At 41.5% G+C, this 22,260-nt stretch overlaps 2 protein-coding genes across 5 annotated transcripts in view; one reads left to right on the top strand and one right to left on the bottom strand.

Annotated features, from left to right (window-relative positions):
* Positions 1-343: 343 nt before the first annotated feature.
* ints13 (integrator complex subunit 13) lies at positions 344-6,851 on the top strand. Of its 4 annotated transcripts, none has more exons than XM_015958278.3 (18): positions 344-660; positions 930-1,181; positions 1,393-1,467; positions 1,555-1,757; positions 2,304-2,384; positions 2,478-2,568; positions 2,651-2,779; positions 3,058-3,081; positions 3,763-3,847; positions 4,001-4,093; positions 4,710-4,799; positions 4,920-5,098; positions 5,169-5,333; positions 5,460-5,614; positions 5,692-5,931; positions 6,022-6,152; positions 6,320-6,455; positions 6,617-6,851. In XM_015958278.3, exons 2-18 carry the CDS (start codon positions 957-959, stop codon positions 6,651-6,653), a joined length of 2,139 nt encoding a protein of 712 aa, XP_015813764.3. In that variant the 5' UTR covers positions 344-660; positions 930-956; the 3' UTR covers positions 6,654-6,851. The 4 variants fall into 4 exon arrangements, with proteins under 4 accessions (XP_015813764.3, XP_015813773.3, XP_015813779.3 ...); XM_015958287.3 differs by having other exon boundaries at positions 5,692-5,922; XM_015958293.3 differs by lacking the exon at positions 3,058-3,081.
* A 3,494-nt stretch (positions 6,852-10,345) lies between these two features.
* The window catches only part of LOC107384780 (zinc finger protein 568), a 28,818-nt gene continuing 16,903 nt past the window's right edge, over positions 10,346-22,260 (bottom strand). Inside the window, exons 5-8 of the mRNA XM_070548992.1 lie at positions 15,618-15,728; positions 15,386-15,503; positions 13,047-13,241; positions 10,346-12,908 (exon numbers count right to left, since the gene is read on the bottom strand). Of these exons, the coding sequence (XP_070405093.1) occupies positions 12,181-12,908; positions 13,047-13,241; positions 15,386-15,503; positions 15,618-15,728 (1,152 nt within the window). The 3' untranslated portion in view covers positions 10,346-12,180. The remainder of the gene's footprint in view (positions 12,909-13,046; positions 13,242-15,385; positions 15,504-15,617; positions 15,729-22,260) is intronic.

Genomic DNA, 22,260 nt, shown 5'->3' on the forward strand with positions numbered 1-22,260 from the left:
CACGTTGGAAAGCTTGTTTTGTAAATCTACACAGTCAGCACGTAGATACATATTCAGGTAAAGATGAAAAAGAGCTTATGTTGATGAAACATATGTTCAACTTGAGGAACATTCGTCTTACGACTTGTATGTTTTGACCGCCGGTGTTATCGTGGCATTGCGAGATAAACTATGTGTTAGTATATTTAAAATGGTAACTAGTTTTTTATGATAGTTTAACTTTTCGGGGGGTTTTTTTCAACAAAAAAATAGTGGGAAAAAACTTTGTGAGACCAGGAACATGAACGTGAACATGACGTTGTGTCGGGGGGAATGAAAAGGACGACGGAACGTCACTGAAGACACTTCCGCTAATAACAAATCTGCTATCCTCCTTAGACTTGAATTGTTTTTGTTTGTTTCCAAGCTTTGTACATCTCCGTTGTTAATAGGTTGTTTAAAGTCACGCTTTTAATGTTTCATAGATACTATAATGGATGTTTATCTGCTTTGGTAATCGTAAAAATGTAATAACCGAAGAAAATGGCACCGTTTTTGCTAGAGAACGAGCTAACGCAGCGGTAGCATGAACGAACATGTCGAGACCGTCTGTATTTCACATGACTATTTTTACAATTAAACTCATTTTTAAGATTAATCTCAGTTTTTCTGTTCGACGAGGTGAGTTAACATTCACTGATCAACATGCAATTCACAGATTACGAGCTAACATTTGGGTCAAATGAGCTATCCAAGTATTTTCCCCAACAATGTGACAGCTCTTCTGTGCTTTCTGTAATATCTGTAATGTTTCAGGTTGTGAACAAGTGATCTCTTAAGTACTGGGAATTGTCAGATAAAACGTTATAAGTGTTTAAATTATCCAGATCAAGTTGATTTATTTATCGTTGAGATGTGAAAGCGTTCCTGTGTTTTTATTTTGTTTACAGGTTAAGCTCACACTGTAGATTTGCAAAATGAAGATGTTCTCAGTGGCTCACAAGACCGTATTTGTAGTGGATCACTGTCCCTACATGGCGGAGTCCAGTCGCCAGCAGGTGGAGTGTGACGTTTTGACAAAGAGCCGAGCTCAGGGGGTCATTCCTTTGGCACCTGTGTCCAAATCTCTTTGGACTTGTGCCGTAGAATGCTCAATGGAATATTGCCGGATCCTCTATGATGTTTACCCAAAGGATAAACTGGTTAGTTTTATTTAAATCATTGTTTTTGTATTTAATTTTGCAGCCTCAACATATCACATTTAGCTTTGTTGAGATTCGTGGACATTGTATGAAAAAACATTTAAACTACAGGGAAGATCTTAATGCATGAGATAGAATTCAAAGTTTTATTAGCTTTAATGAACACATTAGCGATATGAACAATGCCACTGACGTTTTCTGCAATTCACAGATTAATTACATTGTCAGTGATTCAGAATTCCACATACTGAACAGCTGGAGGCGAGAAGATCAGACCACCCATGAGGTAACGCACTTTTGAGACGTACTAAACTAGTTGAATGTGACATTTAATCAGAATAACATTTTGTTGAATTAATGTCCCTGATTTCAGCTCATGGCAACTTTAGCTGCTGTCGGGCCACCAAATCCACGTGAAGATCCAGAGTGTTGCAGTATCCTGCATGGGTTAGTTGCTGCAGTGGAGTCTTTATGCAAAATCACAGAGCTGCAGCGCGAGAAGCGCACTGCTTTAATGGACACAGCAGAGAGAGTTGCCAATAGAGGTCGAATCATCTGCTTGACCAATGCAAAAAGGTAAATGACAGGAATCATTTGAGGTGGTATGAAATATAAGGCTGTTTGTTGTAATAATCTGCCTTCATGTGCACCCCTACATGTGCAAAGACAAAATTTCATGTTTGACAAATGGAACACAGCATTTCCTCAGCGAGACAGATTGGTTATCAAATTATGCTAAACCACTAAGTGATTAGATGTTCAAGTAAATACAAAAATACCAAAATTAGGACTAAGTACAACTCTGCTGTCTTATAAGATGGTTAAGTCACAAAATATGAAATATTAAAAACCAAGAAAAGCAGTGGCAAAACATTCCAGAGGAACCAGATGTGATAGAAAGTGGCCAGAGTGACACAAAACAAGTCAAAACACTGATAAAAATGTCTTAAAAAAATAAATTGAACTTGTCTGTGTGTTTTTCTTGGATTGGAGTTTATATTGTTTACAATGGATTTAGTTGTTTTTAATTTATTTATGACACCCATGTGTGTTCTTCTGTCTTGTTTATGTGTGTTTATTATCAAATAAAACTACATCTCACCTCTTTTGTGTTGCACTCAGTGACACACACGTGCGCATGTTGGAGGACTGCATCCAGGAAACTATTTTAGAACAAAACAAGCTTGCGGCAGGTTCAGATAGGTCTGTACTCTGCATGCAAACACACACGTTAGTAAAGTCTGGACCCTAAAATGTAACTTGTTATTATTTCTAATTAACTGTGTTGTGCTTTAGGCTGATGGCTGTTCAGCAATGTGATCTAGTGTTAGTTCACATCTACCCACAGGGTGAGGACACTCTGGTGTCTGATCGGCCAAAGAAAGAGGTGATAAGCTCAGAAACCAACACATCTAACAGCATCATGACACGGCTACTTTGTTCTAACTAAATCACTGTTGCTGTCCCAGATCTCTCCTCTGCTCACCAGTGAGGTTCACAGTGTGCGTGCTGGGAGGCACCTGGCGTCCAAACTCAACATTTTGGTCCAGCAGCACTTTGACTTGGCCTCCACCACCATAACAAACATCCCCATGAAGGTAAATGGCGCCTCCTCTGGCCTTTTGTCTGGTTTTTTGCACATCTACATCTTTTTGCCTGCTGCTAGTTAAGATTTCTGCACACCTTCATGTTTGGTTTTTAGACTGCTAACACTTGTTACCTTTTCAAGCATTTGTACTTTCTTTTGCTTGCTTATCATCAGTTGTTTCTTGTTAAAACACAAAAGACTCTTCAGCCTCATCTTTTTGTTTCACCTGCATGTTTATATGACTGTGGACGTGCTGCTGGTTTCATGCTGTATTTTCTGTTTTGCTAGCCCACATTAAATGTTTGCGAACAGGTTAGTACTCCTATTCACACACACATCAAACAGGGGACGAGTTTTCAGCATGTAGCTCGGCTGTTGAAAACACTGTCGTTAAGATATTTTGATGTGACTTGACAGATTTGCTGCTGGAGTTCGAGTAGAGAGCAGGCAACGTTGGTCTAAAAATGTTGGCTTGTTTCTTTTCAAGTAAAAAAAAAAACAGTAATTGGTTTTTATTACAAAATTCAAAAGCAGAAAAAAAATAAAAAATCGTGTGTGACCAGTGTTGCCTCATCTGTCATTTCAGTTTGTTTACCTTAAAAGATGCCCTAAAAACCTCCCGTGGTTTCTGTTCCTCCTCTTTATGTTCTGTCATGACAACAAAACTTTCCATTTATTGCATCCTTGTGGTCCTTTGTGTCGTCTTGATGGGTTTGTCTTTGTTCCTTAAATGTTTCAACTTAACTCAGCTTTAAGATTCTATGATAAATCTCCGGTCGTACATAAATCACAGATAGGAAACATTTTCATGAATATGGGATCATGCCGGAACACAGAATATCTGTGGAGTTATTTTTATTTAATTTTGCACATCAACATTTCTTCTTTGGAACATGAAATCAGCAGTTTTCTTGTTTGTTTCTGCATATTTGCTGAATGACTGATGTGGATTTGTGCTAATGCGTCTTTGTGATTATCGGTGCGGGTGGACAGGAGGAGCAGCACGCCAACACGTCTGCTAACTACGACGTTGAGCTCCTTCATCACAGAGACGCCCACCTGGAGTTCTTTAAAAGTGGTGAGTCTTTGTGTTCGTTACACGTCCATCCCGCATGCATCGTCAACGATGCATTTGTAAAATTCAAAATGAAATTAGTTTCAAATCAGTTCCTTCATTTAAGCCGGTAGTGTTTAAATGTGTTAATAAAGGTGAGGTGTGTTTGTGTTGTAGGGGACCTGCATATGGCAGGAACCAGCACTCGTGAAAATGGACTTAAAGAGACCATCACACTGAAGTGGTGCACCCCTCGAACCAACAGCATAGGTAGGCACGCTAAAGGAGGCACCTTTACAGCTTCTTCCTGCTGAACACAAATAGGTTATTTTGTAAATATGATGCTTTACATTCCATGTTGTTGTTCTTTTTTAAAACACAGAAACGGTTTTGTTACCTGTTATTGACGCTACAGTTTCGCCGACGGCTGCCGGCTTCTTCAGGCTGACGCTGATGGTGGCGCGTCACTTCCTTCTCCGTTTATCTGCGGGCAGCAGAGGACGTTGTTGCCCTCTACTGCCCGCTCTCCCCTCTCCGACGATGCAGTCCCATGCGTGGTCCAGCGTGTAAACTCCGTCGTCCTAATGTTTACACACTGGACCATGCATGGGACTGCATCGTCGGAGAGGGGAGAGCGGGCAGTAGAGGGCAACAACGTCCTCTGCTGCCCGCAGATAAACGGAGAAGGAAGTGACGCGCCACCATCAGCGTCAGCCTGAAGAAGCCGGCAGCCGTCGGCGAAACTGTAGCGTCAATAACAGGTAACAAAACCGTTTCTGTGTTTTAAAAAAGAACGACAACATGGAATTAGAAATAACGCACAGCAAGAACACACCTAAGATGATGCTTTAAATATTGATGTGTTTTCTCACCCCGCTCATTGCAGAGTTGCATTACTGCACAGGAGCTTATCGCATCTCCCCCACAGACGTAAACAGTCGTCCCTCATCCTGTTTGACTAATTTTCTCCTCAACGGTAAGCTGCGTTTTATTTATTTTCTAAAATCATGATTCTGTACATTTATTAATTTGTTCTTCTCCTTTTCACCATCTGTGTAAAATCATTGCTCTTGATTTGTTTTCATTTTAACCGCAGGTCGATCAGTACTGCTGGAGCAGCCAAGAAAGTCTGGGTCAAAGGTCATCAGCCACATGCTGAGCAGCCACGGAGGAGAGATCTTTCTGCATGTGCTGAACAGTAACCGCTCCACCCTAGAGGACCCGCCCTCCATCAGCGAGGGCTGTGGCGGCCGAGTGACGGACTACAGGATCACCGTAGGCTTGACTCGCAGCAGCTCTGTTTCGACCGTCAGCTGCACTAGCCTCATCCTTTTTTCTTTCTCAGGATTTTGGCGAATTTATGAGGGAGAACCGGCTGACTCCAGTTTCAGAGGCATCCCATAATCCTTCTGGGAAGCTACCGATTGAAAGGGCGAAAGCTCAGCTAGAACGTCACACCAGATACTGGCCGATGATCATCTCTCAGACCACCATCTTCAACATGCAGGCAGTGAGCGTCGTCTAGCTCTACTCTGTCTTCAGTTTTATACACATTAACCAACAATTTCATAATTCCACGTCAGGTTTGTGTCCAGAGGCATTTCTGCATCCATGTCCTCTCGTTTTCCTTTAACAGGTGGTCCCTCTGGCTAACCTGATAGTGAAAGAGACCCTCACCGAGGAGGACGTTCTAACCTGCCAGAAAACAATCTACAACCTGGTCGACATGGAGAGGAAGAACGACCCGCTGCCCATTTCTACTGTGGGATCCAGAGGCAAAGGCCCCAAGAGGTAAACGCCACATCTTCCGCCTGTTATTCATCTGCAGAGACGGGTTGGTGATGGATTTGCATCGGTGTGATCTCCAGGGACGAACAGTATCGCATCATGTGGAACGAGCTGGAAACGTTGGTGAAAACGCACGCTGCCGCCACCGACCGACACCAGCGAGTTCTGGACTGCATCATCGCCTGCCGCAGCAAACCCCCAGAGGAGGAGGAGAGGAAAAAGAGGGGAAGGAAGAGAGAGGACAGGGAGGACAGGATGGAGAAAAATGGCAGCAAAGAGACCGAAGACAAAAGCTGGCAGGAATCCGAGAAGTCAGTCAGGTTCATTTGGACGTAATTTGAATGGTTCCTCCTTCCACGATGGATCCAACATGAGAAGAAGTTCTAAACTAAATCTGTTTTCTGCTGAAGGCTCAAAGGTTTGTTGGAGAAGGACAATCCAGAGACGGAGGTGATCAAGGATTCCCCGGACTCTCCTGAACCGCTCAACAAGAAGCCCCGCCTGATTACAGAAGAGGCTCCGCCCCCAGAACGAGCAAAAGGTTCCAGCACATCAAGCAGTTTCACCTTGTTTTAATGTCTTGAGTTTATAGTGGACATCAGTTGTTGAGTGTCTGTTTAGTCTACAGAATATTACCTTTCAAAAAGTTAGTGTTTCAGGACAAGAGGGTTTCATAAAAAATAATTAATTGTGTTCCTCCCTGTGCAGGTCCCGTCACGCTCCTCAGCATGTGGACCAGTCGGATCACTGCCGCCAATTCCAGGAAGCACCAGGAGTTTTTCGGCAGAGCGAGTTCTGTGAACAGCAAGTTCGAGTTGTACCAGCACCTCAAAGATGAGAGCGGGTAAATCATTCTTCTTTATTCCCACTAAATCTACCTCAAGTACAAATACAGGAACGTGTAAAAGGTGATAAAGCTCACATTTGATAAGTTTACTGCTGATATTTCTTTTACTAAATTTTATTCAGATGTGATACGATTGACCTGATTTTTGCGGTTTACAGGATGGACATTCACGAAAATGGGAAAACTTCCAGATGAGGTTTCTACAGAAATCCTCCTTTGCCGATGAGAATGAGGACCACAGTGTTTCCCAGACTCTTGAGTTACGCTTCTATAACACAGACATTGATTAAAAAGACATTGATCTCTGGGAATAAAAATTTTTTGTACCCATCATTTTGTAGATTTGATCATCACATTTTGTTTTAATTACAAAATAAAAGCTGATTGTAGAAAGTTTTTGTGAACATTGTAATTACTGGATAATTAGGAAATAAAACTACTGTAATACTGATTCTACATAATTTCCTTTTTCAGGTGTAGCGTTTCATTCATCCAACCAAAGCACATTTGTAAAGGTGCATTATGTAGACATAAAGTAAAAATTACACCTTGTGGTAAAATTTGGTTACTGCAACCACCTTAAACAACTGGAGCTTTTTGCCGACTGTCATCAAATTACAGTCGTCGGTGCTGCAGTATTAACTCGCAGAAGACATGGCAACCCCACACTCACTGATAGTAAACAGTAGTTACATCTCTCCTTCCTTTATTTTGAAAGGAGAAAAACTGACATTCCAGCAGCCAGCTGGATATGAAATAACCTTCCTTCTAAAATGACTGAAACATTAGACTTGGAATTTTCTCACTGTAAGATTCCCACTATATTCTTATGTACTGCACCTGTTTAACGTTACTCTGGAAGGTTCTATGCATTTACTTTCCAAGCGTTTCATTAATTGTAACATCTGACAGCATTTTACATACCTGCAAATCTTAGTTTCAGCTGCTCAAAATCTCCAACATAAGGCTAAAAAAAATGAAAGCCTGCATAAAAAACTATGCAAGAATGTTTAGAAATGTGCGACTTTTAGCTGTCGGGTCTTCAGGGAGGAGCCACAAATCGATAAACCCAAGTTAAAAAAAATACTTAAGTAATTTAATCTTTGGTGTTTTTGCTCATTTTATAATAAGGCCCTCTTTGTTCAAAAATGTGCTATTATGGACTCATTTATATGCTTATAGCATCTCTAACTGCCTTAGCTCATTACAATTAGGTGCATTCCGACCATAGTTTCCAGTCTGCACCGTTCTACATGTCCTATACAGGTGCTGGCCAGTAAATTAGAATATCATCAAAAGGTTGAAAATATTTCAGTAATTCCATTCAAAACGTGAAACTTGTACATTATATTCATGCAATGCACACAGACCAATGTATTTCCGATGTTTATTACGTTTAATTTTGATATTTATAGGTGACAACCAATGAAAACATCAAATCTGGTATCTCAGAAAATTAGAATATTCTAAAGGCCAATGAAAAAATGTTTGTTTCTCTAATGTTGGCCAACTGAAAAGAATGAACATGAAAAGAATGTGCATGTATAGCACTCAATACTTAGTCGGGGCTCCTTTTGCCTCAATAACTGCAGTAATGCGGCGTGGCATGGACTCGATCAGTCTGTGGCACTGCTCAGGTGTTATGAGAGCCCAGGTTGCTCTGATAGTCGTCTTCAGCTCCTCTGCATTGTTGGGTCTAGCGTATTGCATCCTCCGCTTCACAATACCCCATAGATTTTCTATGGGGTTAAGGTCAGGCAAGTTTGCTGGCCAATCAAGGACAGGGATACCATGGTCCTTGAACCAGGTGCTGGTGGTTTTGGCACTGTGTGCAGGTGCCAAGTCCTGTTGAAAGGTGAAGTCTGCATCCCCATAAAGTTGGTCAGCAGCAGGAAGCATGAAGTGCTCTAAAACTTCCTGGTAGACGGCTGCATTGACCCTGGACCTCAGGAAACAGAGTGGGCCAACACCGGCAGATGACATGGCACCCCACACCATCACTGACGGTGGAAACTTTACACTGGACCTCATGCAACGTGGATTCTGTGCTTCTCCGCTCTTCCTCCAGACTCTGGGTCCTTGATTTCCAAAGGAAATGCAGAACTTGCTTTCATCAGAAAACATAACTTTGGACCACTCAGCATCAGTCCAGTCCTTTTTGTCCTTGGCCCAGGCGAGACGCTTCTTGCGCTGTTTCATGTTCAAGAGTGGCTTGACACACGGAATGCGACACCTGAATCCCATGTCTTTCATGAGTCTCCTCGTGGTGGTTCTTGAAGCGCTGACTCCAGCTGCAGTCCACTCTTTGTGGATCTCCCCCACATTTTTGAATGGGTTTGTCGTCACAATTCTCTGCAGGGTGCGGTTATCCCTAGAGCTTGTACACTTTTTTCTACCACATTTTTTCGGTCCCTTCGCCTGTCTGTTAATGTGCTTGGACACAGAGCTCTGCGAACAGCCAGCTTCTTTAGCAATCACCTTTTGTGTCTTGCCCTCCTTGTGCAAGGTGTCAATGATTGTCTTTTGGACAGCTGTTAAGTCAGAAGTCTTCCCCATGATTGTGGTGCCTTCAAAACAAGACTGAGGGACCTTTTAAAGGCCTTTGCAGGTGTTTTGAGTAAATCAGCTGATTAGAGTGGCAGCAGGTGTCTTCTATATTCAGCCTTTTCAGAATATTCTAATTTTTTGAGATACCAAATTTGGAGTTTTCATTAGTTGTCACTTATAAATATCAAAATTAAACGTAATAAACATCGGAAATACATTGGTCTGTGTGCATTGCATGAATATAATGTACAAGTTTCACGTTTTTAATGGAATTACTGAAATATTTTCAACCTTTTGATGATATTCTAATTTACTGGCCAGCACCTGTATCTACTCGTACAGCTCTGAGTGGGGTCATTTCAGCGTTTGACCTGCATGACTAATCCTTCACAACAATCCCACAGTCATATAGGAGTCAACAGGAGCAAACACTCACTGTGGGTTGACTGTCTTGAGTCAGAGTCCTTGGCTCTGTTGGGTTCGGTCCGGGGGGGGGGGGGGGGGGGGGTCCTGATGAGGTCATGGGGGTCAGACGAGTGGCGAGTGATTCTCTGCATGGAACTAATTTCAGCTGCAGTTTAGGGACAGCATTCATTTAAATCGGGTGCGTTGGAGAAGAAAACTGACAGTTTGAGGTACGGTAAACAAAAGCATGATGCAGGTTTGTCTTTCTGAGACAGAAAGCAGTAAAGGAATTGATGTCCCATTATGAGTGAGAAATTACAAATGGCCCCAACTTCTTTTTATTCTTAAAAATATTGGCCACTGTTTCCTTTCTAAGGAAGATTAGGGCCACTGAAAATTCGGACTATTTTCCTTTCTTTTCTTTTTTTCTTTCTTAGAATGATTAAAATCTGAAATCTGAGGGGGAAAAGTCTAATCTGAGATTAAAATCAGAATGGGGGGGGGGGGGGGGGTATAATCCAAGAATAATGTCAGAAATCTGTGGGAGAAAAATAATCTGAGATTCAAGGCAGAATTCTGCAGAAAAAGTCTCATCTGAAAAGTCATAATTCTGAGGATTTTTTTATCAGTTTAAAGTCAGAATTCTCTTTCTTTTGGATTAGAGCCACTCAAAAGAAAAATGAAAGATTTCTGAATTTTTGTTCTCAGAATTCTAATTCTGACATTTTTTCTTAGAATTCTGACTTTAATTCTCTTTTTTTTCACTGGACCTAATCCAAGAGATGTCTAACTTTTTTCCCTCAGAATTCTGAAGAAAAAAAAAGTACAAATTCTGGAAAAAAAAGGGTCAAAATTCTCCTTTTCTTTTTTTCTATTCAGTGGCCCCTATCTTCCTCCATAGATTACAATACAGTTCAGAAAGCAACAACTTCACAACCAAGGCCATTCTTTCTTTATTGACAAGTCACTTTATGCTTGAAAAAAGGGCAAAAAATTACACATTTTGGAATAGTGCTGTTATTAAAGCATGGCTATTCTGCAAAAGGTCGTCGTCTTCCTCCGCTTATCCGGGTCGCGGGGGCAGCATCCCAACTAGGGAGCTCCAGACCGTCCTCTCCCCTGCCACCTCCACCAGCAACTCCGGCAGGACCCCAAGGCGTTCCCGGACCAGATTGGAGATGTAACCTCTCCAACGTGCCTTGGGTCGACCCGGGGACCTCCTGCCGGCAGGACATGCATGAAACACCTCCCCAGGGAGGCGTCCAGGAGGCATCCTGACCAGATGCCCAAACCACCTCAACTGACTCCTTTCAATCTGGAGGAGCAGCGGTTCTACTCTGAGTCCCTCCCGAATGTCCGAGCTCCTCACTCTATCTCTAAGGCTGAGCCCGGCCACCCTACGGAGGAAACTCATCTCGGCCGCTTGTATCCGCGATCTCGTTCTTTCGGTCATTACCCAAAGCTCATGATCATAGGTGAGGATTGGGACGTAGATCGACCGGTAAATCGAGAGCCTGGCTTTCTGGCTCAGCTCCCTCTTCACCACGACAGATCAGCTCAGCGTCCGCATCACTGCAGACGCCGAACCAATCCGCCTGTCGATCTCCCGATCCCTCCTACCCTCAATTGTGAACAAGACCCCAAGATACTTAAACTCCTCCACTTGAGGTAGGACCTCTCCCCCGACCCGGAGTTGGCAAGCCACCCTTTTCCGGTCGAGAACCATGGTCTCAGATTTGGAGGTGATGATCTTCATCCCAGCCGCTTCACACTCGGCCGCGAACCTACCCAGCAAGAGCTGAAGGTCAGAGCTGGATGAAGCTAGGAGGACCACATCATCCGCAAAAGGCACAGACGAGATTCTCCTGCCACCAAACTCGACACACTCCACACCACGGCTGCGCCTAGAAATTCTGACCATAAAGGTAATGAACAGAACCGGTGACAAAGGGCAGCCCTGGCGGAGTCCAACCCTCACCAGGAACAGGTCCGACTTACTACCGGCTATGCGGACCAAACTCACGCTCCTCTGGTAAAGAGACTGAATGGCCCTTAGCAAAAAGCCACCCACCCCATACTCCTGGAGCGTTCCCCACAGGGTGCCCCTGGGGACACGGTCATAAGCCTTCTCCAAATCCACAAAACACAAGTGGATTGGTTGGGCAAACTCCCATGCCCCCTCCATCACCCTTGCAAGGGTATAGAGCTGGTCCACAGTTCCACGGCCAGGACGAAAACCACATTGCTCCTCCTCAATCTGAGATTCAACTATTGCTCAGATCCTCCTCTCCAGGACCTTGGAGTTGACCTTTCCAGGGAGGCTGAGGAGTGTAATCCCCCTATAGTTGGAACACACCCTCAGGTCACCCTTCTTAAAGATGGGGACCACCACTTCGGTCTGCCACTCCACAGGAACTGCCCCCGATGACCACGCAATGTTGCAGAGACGTGTCAACCACGACAGCCCTACAACATCCTTAGCCTTGAGATACCCAGGACGAATCTCATCTGCCCCTGGGGCTCCGCCGCTGTGTAGTTGTTTGACTACCTCAGCAACTTCTGCCCCCGAGATTGGACAGTCCATCCGCAGGCAAAAGGTAGCGGTTTGAAATAATATCAACATGCTGATAACGTCTGTCACAGTAATCCACTTATGCAGATTGTTAAAATCTGACTATGTGGTCAAAGTTTTTATAAAACAATCACGTTAATTGGTGAGTTTCAACATGCAGTTTAAAAGTGTCCTCCTGCCTGAAGATTCTACCGCACGTCAAGCACTGAAAAGACTTCTTGTTGTGTGGATCATCAGGTGTCTCTTCTTGTCTCTCAAACTGTAGAAAGTCTTGGGACAAAGCGAGCACCTGTAAGGCTTCTCTCCGGTGTGTTGGCGAGTGTGACGTGTCAGTATGCACTTTGCGATGAAACCTTTCCCACATTGTTTACACTTGTAAGGCCTCTCGCCGGTGTGGGAGCGCATGTGCAGCCTCAACTCCCCGGAGGAGAGGAAAGCCTTCCCACACTCTGAACACAGATAGTTCTTCTCCCCTCGGTGCATGCGCATGTGTCTTGCCATTTGCTGGATGGAGGTCTTTCCACATATGTCACATTTATAGCGCCAATCCCCCGTGTGTGTGCGTGAGTGTGAATTTAGAGCATTTAAAGACTTGAAGCCTTTTCCGCAGGTGGAGCACAAAAATGGCATCTCACCGGTGTGACTCCGGTAGTGGATAGTCAGGTACCATTTAGAGGGATACTTCTTGTCGCACTTATCACACTGATATGGAGGACCTTTGCTGTTAGAGGACGCGTCTTCCTTTGAAAATTTGCTGATTTTCAGTCCAGGGATTGTTGTTCCCCTCATCAGAGTGATATAATTCCTAAAGATGTTACCAGGTTTCTGGATCAGATGTGTCCGTCTGATGTGCTGAAGAAGATCTGACACTTTGCCAACAGTGTAGGAGCATTTAGAGCAGTAATGGAGCGTAGATGGACCAGAACCTGAAAGAAACAGAAATGACAAACATTTTTATTTTTGGTTATTTTGTCTCGTCCCCCCCAATATGTGAAATAATTTAAATTAGTACAGCAAATATCTTTGTGAACACAGATTTGTAGGGAAATTAGCAGTTTTCATACCTTCACTTTGTTGATTTTTTCCATCATCCCTTCTCCCTGAATCGTCCACAACTGGTTCAGTCTGGTTTTCCTCAGATGATTCTTTATCTAAATCAAACCCCTCTTCATCACTGATTGGAGACTCTTCCTGGTTTGAACTGGGTTTGGGATGCAGGGACAGAAAGGGCAAAAACATATTCTGAGTTTGAGAGAAACCTGTGACAAAGAAAAAAGATAAACATCAGACCAAGATGTTAAGACTAAGTTGATGAAGAAAAGTAGCTTCAGGCGACAGGATTTGGAGTCTTATTTCCTGATATTTGGACATCTCGCTTCAGATTGGCTAACAGCAACACAACTACCACCGACTCCGTTTTTGTAGCCACCTGGATGTTTTATCTTCACAAAAAACAAGTCTGTGTGGTGGAGTTGCTAATGCTAATGGTTAGCTTCTACTAGCCAAGACGTTCTCTGCGGTTTCCTGGATGCTAAACTAACAACAGACCTTCCCTGTTGTGAATCAAGATGGGTGAGTAAATGAATGTTAAGTGACAGTGTGATGTAGATGTGTCAAGATTTTCAAATCCTAGGGTATCAGCAGCTAATGCAGGAGATAGGTGTAGGAGACTATTTTCATCTTCAACCTGCGTGAAAAACTCAAAAGTGACCAATTATCATCTGAAATCAGATTTAAAAAGTGGTTTTTCGGTGTTCCACACCTTTAATGACAAAATTTATGTAAAATTAAAAACCAAAATCTTTATCAACTAAAACTAAGAAGGCTGCACAAAACAACAGTGCTTCAGAGGTATTGATGTAACTTCGTTTTGTGAATATTTAGAAATAATTGTTGTAGCGTCACAAAGGTCCTCTAATTTGTGACAAAGGTCACATTTTCCCAGCTAGGTCAAGCTGGGTCTGACTGTAACTTTTGGTTCCACAGATTAATCCATGAGTCATGATGGCTGCGGAATATCATCCTTTATCTACTGCTGTTCCGTCCCAGAAGAAGGACACTTAAAGTTTCACAATGATAATTTAAATAATAATTTTAATAAACTCTTTGACTTGATTACTGTTTATTATAATCATCATAAATAATCTCTTGGTTCAGTATAAATGTATTTTTAATTACTGAAATGAATTATTATGCTTTGGGTATAATTATGATTATGGCTGATAATCGGTTATGTGTGTTCAGTAAACCAGAAGGTCAACTTCCACTTTATCCATCCAACACAGAGCTTATCCAGAGTAAAGGTGATCTGCCATCACATGTCTTTGACTCATGACCAAAGCTTTCTTGCTGAGAGAGGGCGTGTTCTGAGGGGTTTGTTAAAACTAACTTTCCAGCAGCAAAACCTGAGTTCGTGAACCAACCACCATCACTGAGGATAAGGGAACGGCCACCCTGAAGCCTCCACCTGCTGTTCTGCCATGCTGATAGAATAGCTTTGAATAAACTCACGATAACCAGCTGACGCAAAACTCCTTCATAGTTATTGATTTTGAGTTAAGTAAGACGCAAAATTCCTTCAGAGTTAAGCCAAACGCTCGACACTGTGTACCCTGCGACATCTCTGGACCAGAGGATCGGTTTCACTCGTGTCTTCTCTACCGGACCGAGTACCCTGAGGTTGACAACATCCTCTTTGATCTCCGGATCTACACAGAGGGTCGTCTTGCTGGGTGAGGTAGCACACAGATTGTGTCTGATGCTGTTTCTCTAAGTAACAACAGTTAGCTGCAAAACCATAATTTCCAACCCAGAATGCGCTTCTCTCTCTGAAAGAAACCTTCTGAGAATTCATTCACGCATCCAAAACTCTCATTTCATTTTAGCTTTTCATTCAGTCACATGTTTGCCTTTAAAACAAGTTTTAATATCAAAGCTGGTAAATTGTCATCCATGAATTGTCAATTGAAATTATCATTTAAATTGTCGTTTCAAATTGTCAAGTTTAAAATTGTTAGTAATAAATTCTTCAATTTTTACACTCTGCCTAATCTTTGAAATGAAACACAGAACGGTATAAATATTTCTGGTTATTGAAAAAGCAAAGATTCCTAACTTCTGATTCAAAAAAAACTTTTGCTATTAAATTTAATTATTTTAAATTAAACATCAATCTTTGGATTAAATATAGACCAAACAGGTTGGTGTATGAACTTCTATCGATTATATAAGTATCTTGGATATTTATACATGATATAGGCTCATATGCTAATGTGCTTGGTCATTCTCAGAATCTACAACTGATAGCAAACAGTGTTGATTCTAGTGTGTAGAATATGCTACATTATTTATTATTATATTTTATTTATATTATTTAAAGTCACTGAAAAATGTTTTGCATTACACTTGTGTTTAGCTTGTTTCTGGTGGAAGTCCAACAGCTCCTTTAGATGTTCCCGCCCTAAAACCAGTTGTCCACATTCTTCCAAGACAGAGGGGGTGCTGCTGAGCCACTCAGCTGTCTGCAAATCATGTTATGGTGTCAAAAAAGCAAAAAGAAAAATGCTATTTAGTAACAATAGCATACAGTCACCTTTTTCAATAAAATGAAAATTACAACTACTTAATTGATCCACCTGTTTTATGTCAGGGATGGGCAGCAGGCTGTCCAGTCTGGAGATGAATTTCCACACTAGTGATTGTAACGTGGCTTCATATTGTTGGCCGTAATGGATGGGGAAGACCTCCTGGGAAAAAAAAAAAGAGATATGAACAGGGAAGGATAAAAGGTATTTTCTACTCTCGTTTGATTTGTTCCACGCATTTCACATATGACGTCCGTGACTTTTAAAGACACATTTTGATGCCAAGAAAGCTCTTATTTTCAAAAGGCGGCAAAAGTTATTTTAGGTTGCGTGTGACATGACGTAGCGGACTACAAATACGCGTCTCACCAAATTGATGTCATTGAGCCAGACACGAAGAGGAGGAAAAGAAAGGCTGCGAGTTTAACGAGCTTCAAATCCTTCATTCAGGATGAAAGAAACACCATCAATCTGGCCATTGGGTACGCAGCAGCTACACTGGGGAGAGGACTTTCTGCAGTGACATCAAACATGCCACATCTGATTTGTAGTCATTTTAATAACAAAATTTTAAAACCTAACAAATCTCAAAGTATGTGACAGTCGTAACACACACAATTTAAACTGAAGTACAACACGTGTGTGGTTCAGGGCAAAAGAAATTAGAAAATAAATCGTGAGCCAACCACAGACCCTTTGCATGTGATGTCACAGCACTTATGGGACAGTCCCTTTAGCCTGGCTTATGGCAGAAAAACTGTTTACACATGTTAAAACTGTATTGAAGCTAGTCTTAACAAGCCAGTTTGTGTTTTTTTTTACTGCATTTATTCAGCACAATGGTAAGTTAGCTGACAACAGACAAGGATGTAAACTCAACTTGTCTTTTTTAAAGTATTTTCAGATTTGTAGCAAACACGTTTCACTGGGTAACATTAACATTCACACAGTTCATGAGGAAGACAGGACTGACTGTGATGGACCTGAAATGATAAACATGATGTGTTTATATTATTTGAAATTAGAAAATGCCCCTCGTATTGAATATTTCCGTCCCAGCTTCTCTCGCATAATCAGACCCAATACTGCTGCAGATTTTGCCGCTGTTCTTACTCTGGATTCAGCTCCATATGATTCTACTGATTCATCTTCTGTAGTTGAGGGATCACTTCGTGTGCTTGAGTCATCCTGCCTGGCTGCTATGGATATTGTCGCTCCATTAAAATCACGTCGAAAGAAATCCAAGCCCGACCCATGGCTGAACGAACAAACTCGTTCCTTGAGGCAAAATTGCAGGAGACTGGAACGTAAATGGATAAAAGACAGGCTTACTGTATCCTTTGAGGCGATGAGAGAGGCTTGGTCTCAGTACCAAAGAGTAGTCAGAGGCGCGAGAAATCGATTCTTTGCTAGCATTGTCACGGCTAATTCAAATAATCAAGGTGTGTTATATAAAACCATAAATGCAGTGCTTTCCCCAGTTCAAAAACTATTTTCCTCTGTGTCCAATGACTTGTGTAGCCAAATCCTGCAGTTTTTCTTAAATAAGATTACTGTAATCAGAGCTCAGATTCACCAAACCAACCATGCTCCTGATTCATTTACCCCCTCTCATGTGCAACTTCAAAGCTTTCAGCCCATCTCTTTGCCCTATCTAGAAAAAACTGTTGCAGCCATGAAACCCTCTGGCTCCCCAGATGATGTTATCCCGCCTCGACTCCTGAAAGAGGTGTTTCCTTTAATTAGCAATAGCGTGCTAGGCATTATAAATAGTAGCTTGACATTGGCTGAAGTTCCTCGTGCCTTTAAACACGCTGTTCTACAGCCAATCTTGAAAAAACCCGGCCTTGATCCCAACGATTACTCTAATCTCCGACCAATTTCCAAATTACCATTTTTATCTAAGGTTCTTGAGAAAATAGTCTATGCACAGTTGGTGAAACATCTAAATGAATTTCAGGTAATGGACACCTGTCAGTCTGGTTTAGACAACAGCACAGCACTGAAACTGCTCACGTTCGGGTGTTTAATGACATTTTTCTGGCTTTAGATTCGGGTTTCCATGTGGTTATGGTACTTTTGGATCTATCCGCAGCATTCGACACGATCGATCATGACATTTTGATCACAAGACTTCACACTTGGGCTGGCATTTCAGGCACAGCCCTAGATTGGTTCAGGTCATACTTTTGTAACAGGTCTGCTAGGGTCATGTTGGATGGCTGTTCATCCGAGTCACAGCCTCTACGTTGGGGTGTCCCACAAGGTTCAATTCTCGGCCCGTTACTGTTCAACCTCTATATACTGCCCTTAGGAGCCATTTTCAGAAAGCACGCTGTCTCATACCATCTTTACGCTGACGACTGTCAAATCTACTTTTCATTTAAGCCAACTCAATCAACGAAAGTTCTGTCTGATTGTATCCTTGAGGTCAAGCTATGGCTTGCTGATAACTTCCTCCATCTTAATAACTCCAAAACTGACTTAATCGTTTTCAGTCCTAACAGTACCACGGCGACTCATCAACCTGACCTCAACTATCTCTCACCTAATGTATCCTCTGTAATCTCCAACCTTGGAGTAAAAATGGACCAGGCTCTGAAGATGGATGCCCAGGTCAATAACACAGTTAAATCATGTTTTTTCCAACTAAGACGCATCTCGAAACTAAAGCACATCCTGAGTGTCCGTCTTCTGAAATCTGTGGTCCACACTTTCATCACTTCAAGGCTGGATTACTCCAACTCCTGCTTATACGGCATCAGTAAAGCAGCTCTTTCTAGACTTCAGCTGGTCCAGAATTCAGCAGCTAGGTTGCTGACTGGAGCTGACAGAAGACAACACATTTCTCCAATTCTGAAATCGCTCCACTGGTTGCCTGTGCAGTTCAGGATAAACTTCAAAATTATGCTTCTCACTTACAAATCCTTGAACCATCAAGCTCCTCCATATCTGTGTGAACTTGTCCATTACTACAACCCGCCGCGTGCTCTCAGGTCTGAAGGTAAGCTCCTCCTAGCTGTTCCGAATGCACGTTTAAAAAGCCGTGGAGAAAGGGCTTTCTCTGTCTGTGCACCGAAGCTGTGGAACGCATTACCACTGCTAGTGAGGCAAGCACCAACAGCTAGCATTTTTAAATCACACTTGAAAACACACTACTTCAACCTAGCTTATATAACATAATTATGACCATCACTTACATCTGCTTTGTTTAAAAAATGGACTTTACAATATCAACTTCCATACTATTGAGGTTCTTTTTTAAAATGTTTTTCAAATTTTTATTCTCCCTGTGTCTTATTGATTTTTAGCTGTTAGTTTTTGGGAATTTTGTTGTATTTTCTTTTCATCTTTTATCTGTGTTCGACATGTTTGTATACCGCCGGTTTGATTAACTAACATTTTTAGTGTACAGCGCCTTGTTTGGTTGTAATGCCTTGTGAATGCGCTTTATAAATAAAATTGGATTGGATTGGATTTATTTAGTATTTATAATCCTGTACTTCACCATGGAGGATGTGCATTACTGTCCTAAATAGTGAGTTGCAAGACAATTATTTACTATGCTAATATTGTTCTGATGTAGGATTACGTGTATTAAAATTACATTACTTATTTAGCATGATGAGTGCCGGTGGCGGTACAAGATCTTCTCAGGTGCAGGATTGGCTCGGGGTCCTTCGACTGCTGATGACGTCAAAGTAGTTGATTGGCTGAACATGAAGCTTAAGGAAATTACGTTATCACGTTATGATTTTGATTGGTCAGAACAAATTAGTGGTCGTAGTCTTAGCGGTTGTAGTCCTGTAGTCCAAAAATCAACACTTTTTGGAGAAAATGTTTGAATTTCTAAAGAAAATGTAAAACATAAGCAAATGATAAACGGTGACCCTCAAAAGCTCTTGATGTTGATGAAATGGGGCAAAAATAAAATATAAGAACTTTATTGAAAGACACCAAGCAATATTTAGAGTAAAAGAATGTATTTAGATAACAACTAAGGAAATATACAGACGAACTCCACATTGATACAAACAGATATGGCTTCACATATAAGAACTGTTCTATTTTTGTCAGTCCGATGTTGGTTTTATGCAGTTTCACATTCTTTACAAACAAACATGATATGGTGTTTTATTAACAAATTACTATTATAAAGAAAACATTTAGGTGTTAACAAGAATTTATTAACAAAACTGCTGATGTCTTTCCAAAACGTATGTGTGAAAGACATCATCGGCAGTCGAAGGACCCCGAGCCAATCCTGTACCGACACCGTGACTAAGAATCTTGTGTCGCCTCTGTGTGAGACTAGCACCTGAACTCGGTGACCCAACCAGCAACAAAAACTTCAGAACTTTTTTAAGTTTTTTTTTAAATTAGCTCCAAAGTAAAGCAAATGCTGTTTATAGCGGGGTAAATTCTGGCAAAGTCTGCAACTTGTTTACATCGGTGAACAGCAGCAGGGAGAACGTAAGCTAACGTTCGTAAGCTAGCTAACAAATAACTTTTGTAAATAAAGGATAAATGACCCGCACTTGTGTAGCGCCTTTCAGAGTCCGAGGACTCCAAAGCGCTTTACACTACAGTGCATCATTCATCCATTCACACACACTACTGGTGATGAATCAAATCAAATCAACTTTATTTATAGAGCGCTTTCACATGGCCAAAATGGACAAACAAAGCGCTGTACACCAATAGAAAGCACCACAATAGGACAGAGATATGACCATTAAAATACAATAAGAAATCAGTTTAAAATACAATAAGAAATCCTGAGTGCAAGTTCACAGTCCAATATCCGGCCTACTTCCCCCAACTTCAAAGTCCAAACGCCAGCGAGAACAGATGAGTCTTTAGTCTTCCTTTAAAGGTTTCTAATGACTTGGCCTGTTTTACATCAGCTGGCAGCTCATTCCAGAGTACTGAAAAGGCACGACTCCCACGAGACTTCAGGCTGTACCTAGGCACAGTTAGTAATCTCTGGTCAGCTGACCTAAGGGAACGCACCGGGACATGTTGGTGGATGATTTCAGAAAGATATTTAGGAGCCCCTGAGTTTAACGCCTTAAACACAAACAGGATGACCTTAAACCTGATGCGATAAGAAACAGGGAGCCAATGCAAGGCACGTAGGACTGGTGTAATATGTTCATAGCTCCTGGTAGATATTAACAACCGAGCTGCAGAGCTCTGAACTGCCTGGAGGCGTGCTAGTGAAGCTTGCCTAAGCCCCGCATATAGCGAATTACAATAATCCAGCCTGCAGGTAACAAAGGCATGGATTACAGTTTCCAAATGACTATGGGACAGAAAAGGCTTAATTTTCGTTATGCGGCATAGATGAGCTACAATGTAGCCACAGCTGCCCCGGGGTTCACTGACAGGGACACAGCTTCATAAATACCGCTCTCTGAGAGCCCCACCTAGGTGTGCCAAATCTTCCCACGAACCAGTGGAAACCAGGCTAAACTGGCTTTTCCTCTCCAATCAATGCTCTCATAATTAACTGCTGCCCCACCTAGGTGTGCTACTTCTTCCGATAACTGAGCTGGGCTCCAACAGATGAAGCCATGTAAAAAAACAACTTCAGTTGCTAGTTTTCCCTTTGTTTAAAAGTCATTTTCACTCACTGTTTACTATGCTATTGCCCTCCAATATGGTTGACCCACATGCTCAGCATAAATGAGTACACCCCCTTTAAAAGGTACAAATCTAATCTCAATGGACAAAAGAACAATTTCAAGAATTTTCACAAGGTTTTTATTGAGCACTGGTTTAACTCCATAACATGAATTTAAGGTTAATAATATAACTTAGATCAGCCTTTCTCAAATGGGGGTACGCGTACCCCTGGGGGTACGTAAAGAAACTCCAGGGGGTACATCAGAGAAGCAGACTGTGTCTAAAAAGAGCTTGATCACAGCAGTTGCCTCCCTGCCACCAAGGATGAAAAAGATCCTCAGTGAAGCACAAGCCCTAGTGTCTCACTAAAAAGTCTGAAAAAACACTCCGATCAGTGCAGTAATGTTAAGATTTCAGTCTTCTTTTTGATTTTAAAAAATATATTTTGAGATTTACATTTGTTTTTAGCAATTGTTATTTAAAATGACGTTGATGATTTCTTTTAGAGAACAGATGTATTATGATCCCAAAAGAGAACACTTTATGTTGATATGCTTTTTATGAGCACAAATCTTTAATTATAATTAGCTTAATCATTTCTTTGGCCTGTATTTGATATATATATTTTTTAATATTTCTAGTTATATATATATTTTTTTCAAATAGTTCAAGAGATACTACAAAAAATGTGTAGTGTTTTGCACATTTATGGATTTTTCAATGGGTGATCTTATGGTTTTAAATAGTTTTATGGTGACTGTTTTCAATTAATTAATTAGAATCACATTTTAGTGATGAAAAATATTTCCAATACATTTAGTTATGGAGTATTAACATTTAAAATGTTCAAAATAGTTTTTTTTCCCCAAATGGTTGAATTTTGTACTTGTTTATCAGTTTCAAAGTTTAATAAATCAGTCACTGAAGGCACCTATTTAAGGTCTTGTTTTTTACAACCAAAAATGTTTTTGCGCTGATTAGGGGTACTTGGCTGAAAAAAATATTTCACGGGGGGTACATCAGTGAAAAAAGGTTGAGTACCACTGGCATAAAAGACCGATCATTG

This window comes from Nothobranchius furzeri, chromosome 1 (assembly GCF_043380555.1).
Source record: "Nothobranchius furzeri strain GRZ-AD chromosome 1, NfurGRZ-RIMD1, whole genome shotgun sequence".
NCBI lineage: Eukaryota > Metazoa > Chordata > Actinopteri > Cyprinodontiformes > Nothobranchiidae > Nothobranchius > Nothobranchius furzeri.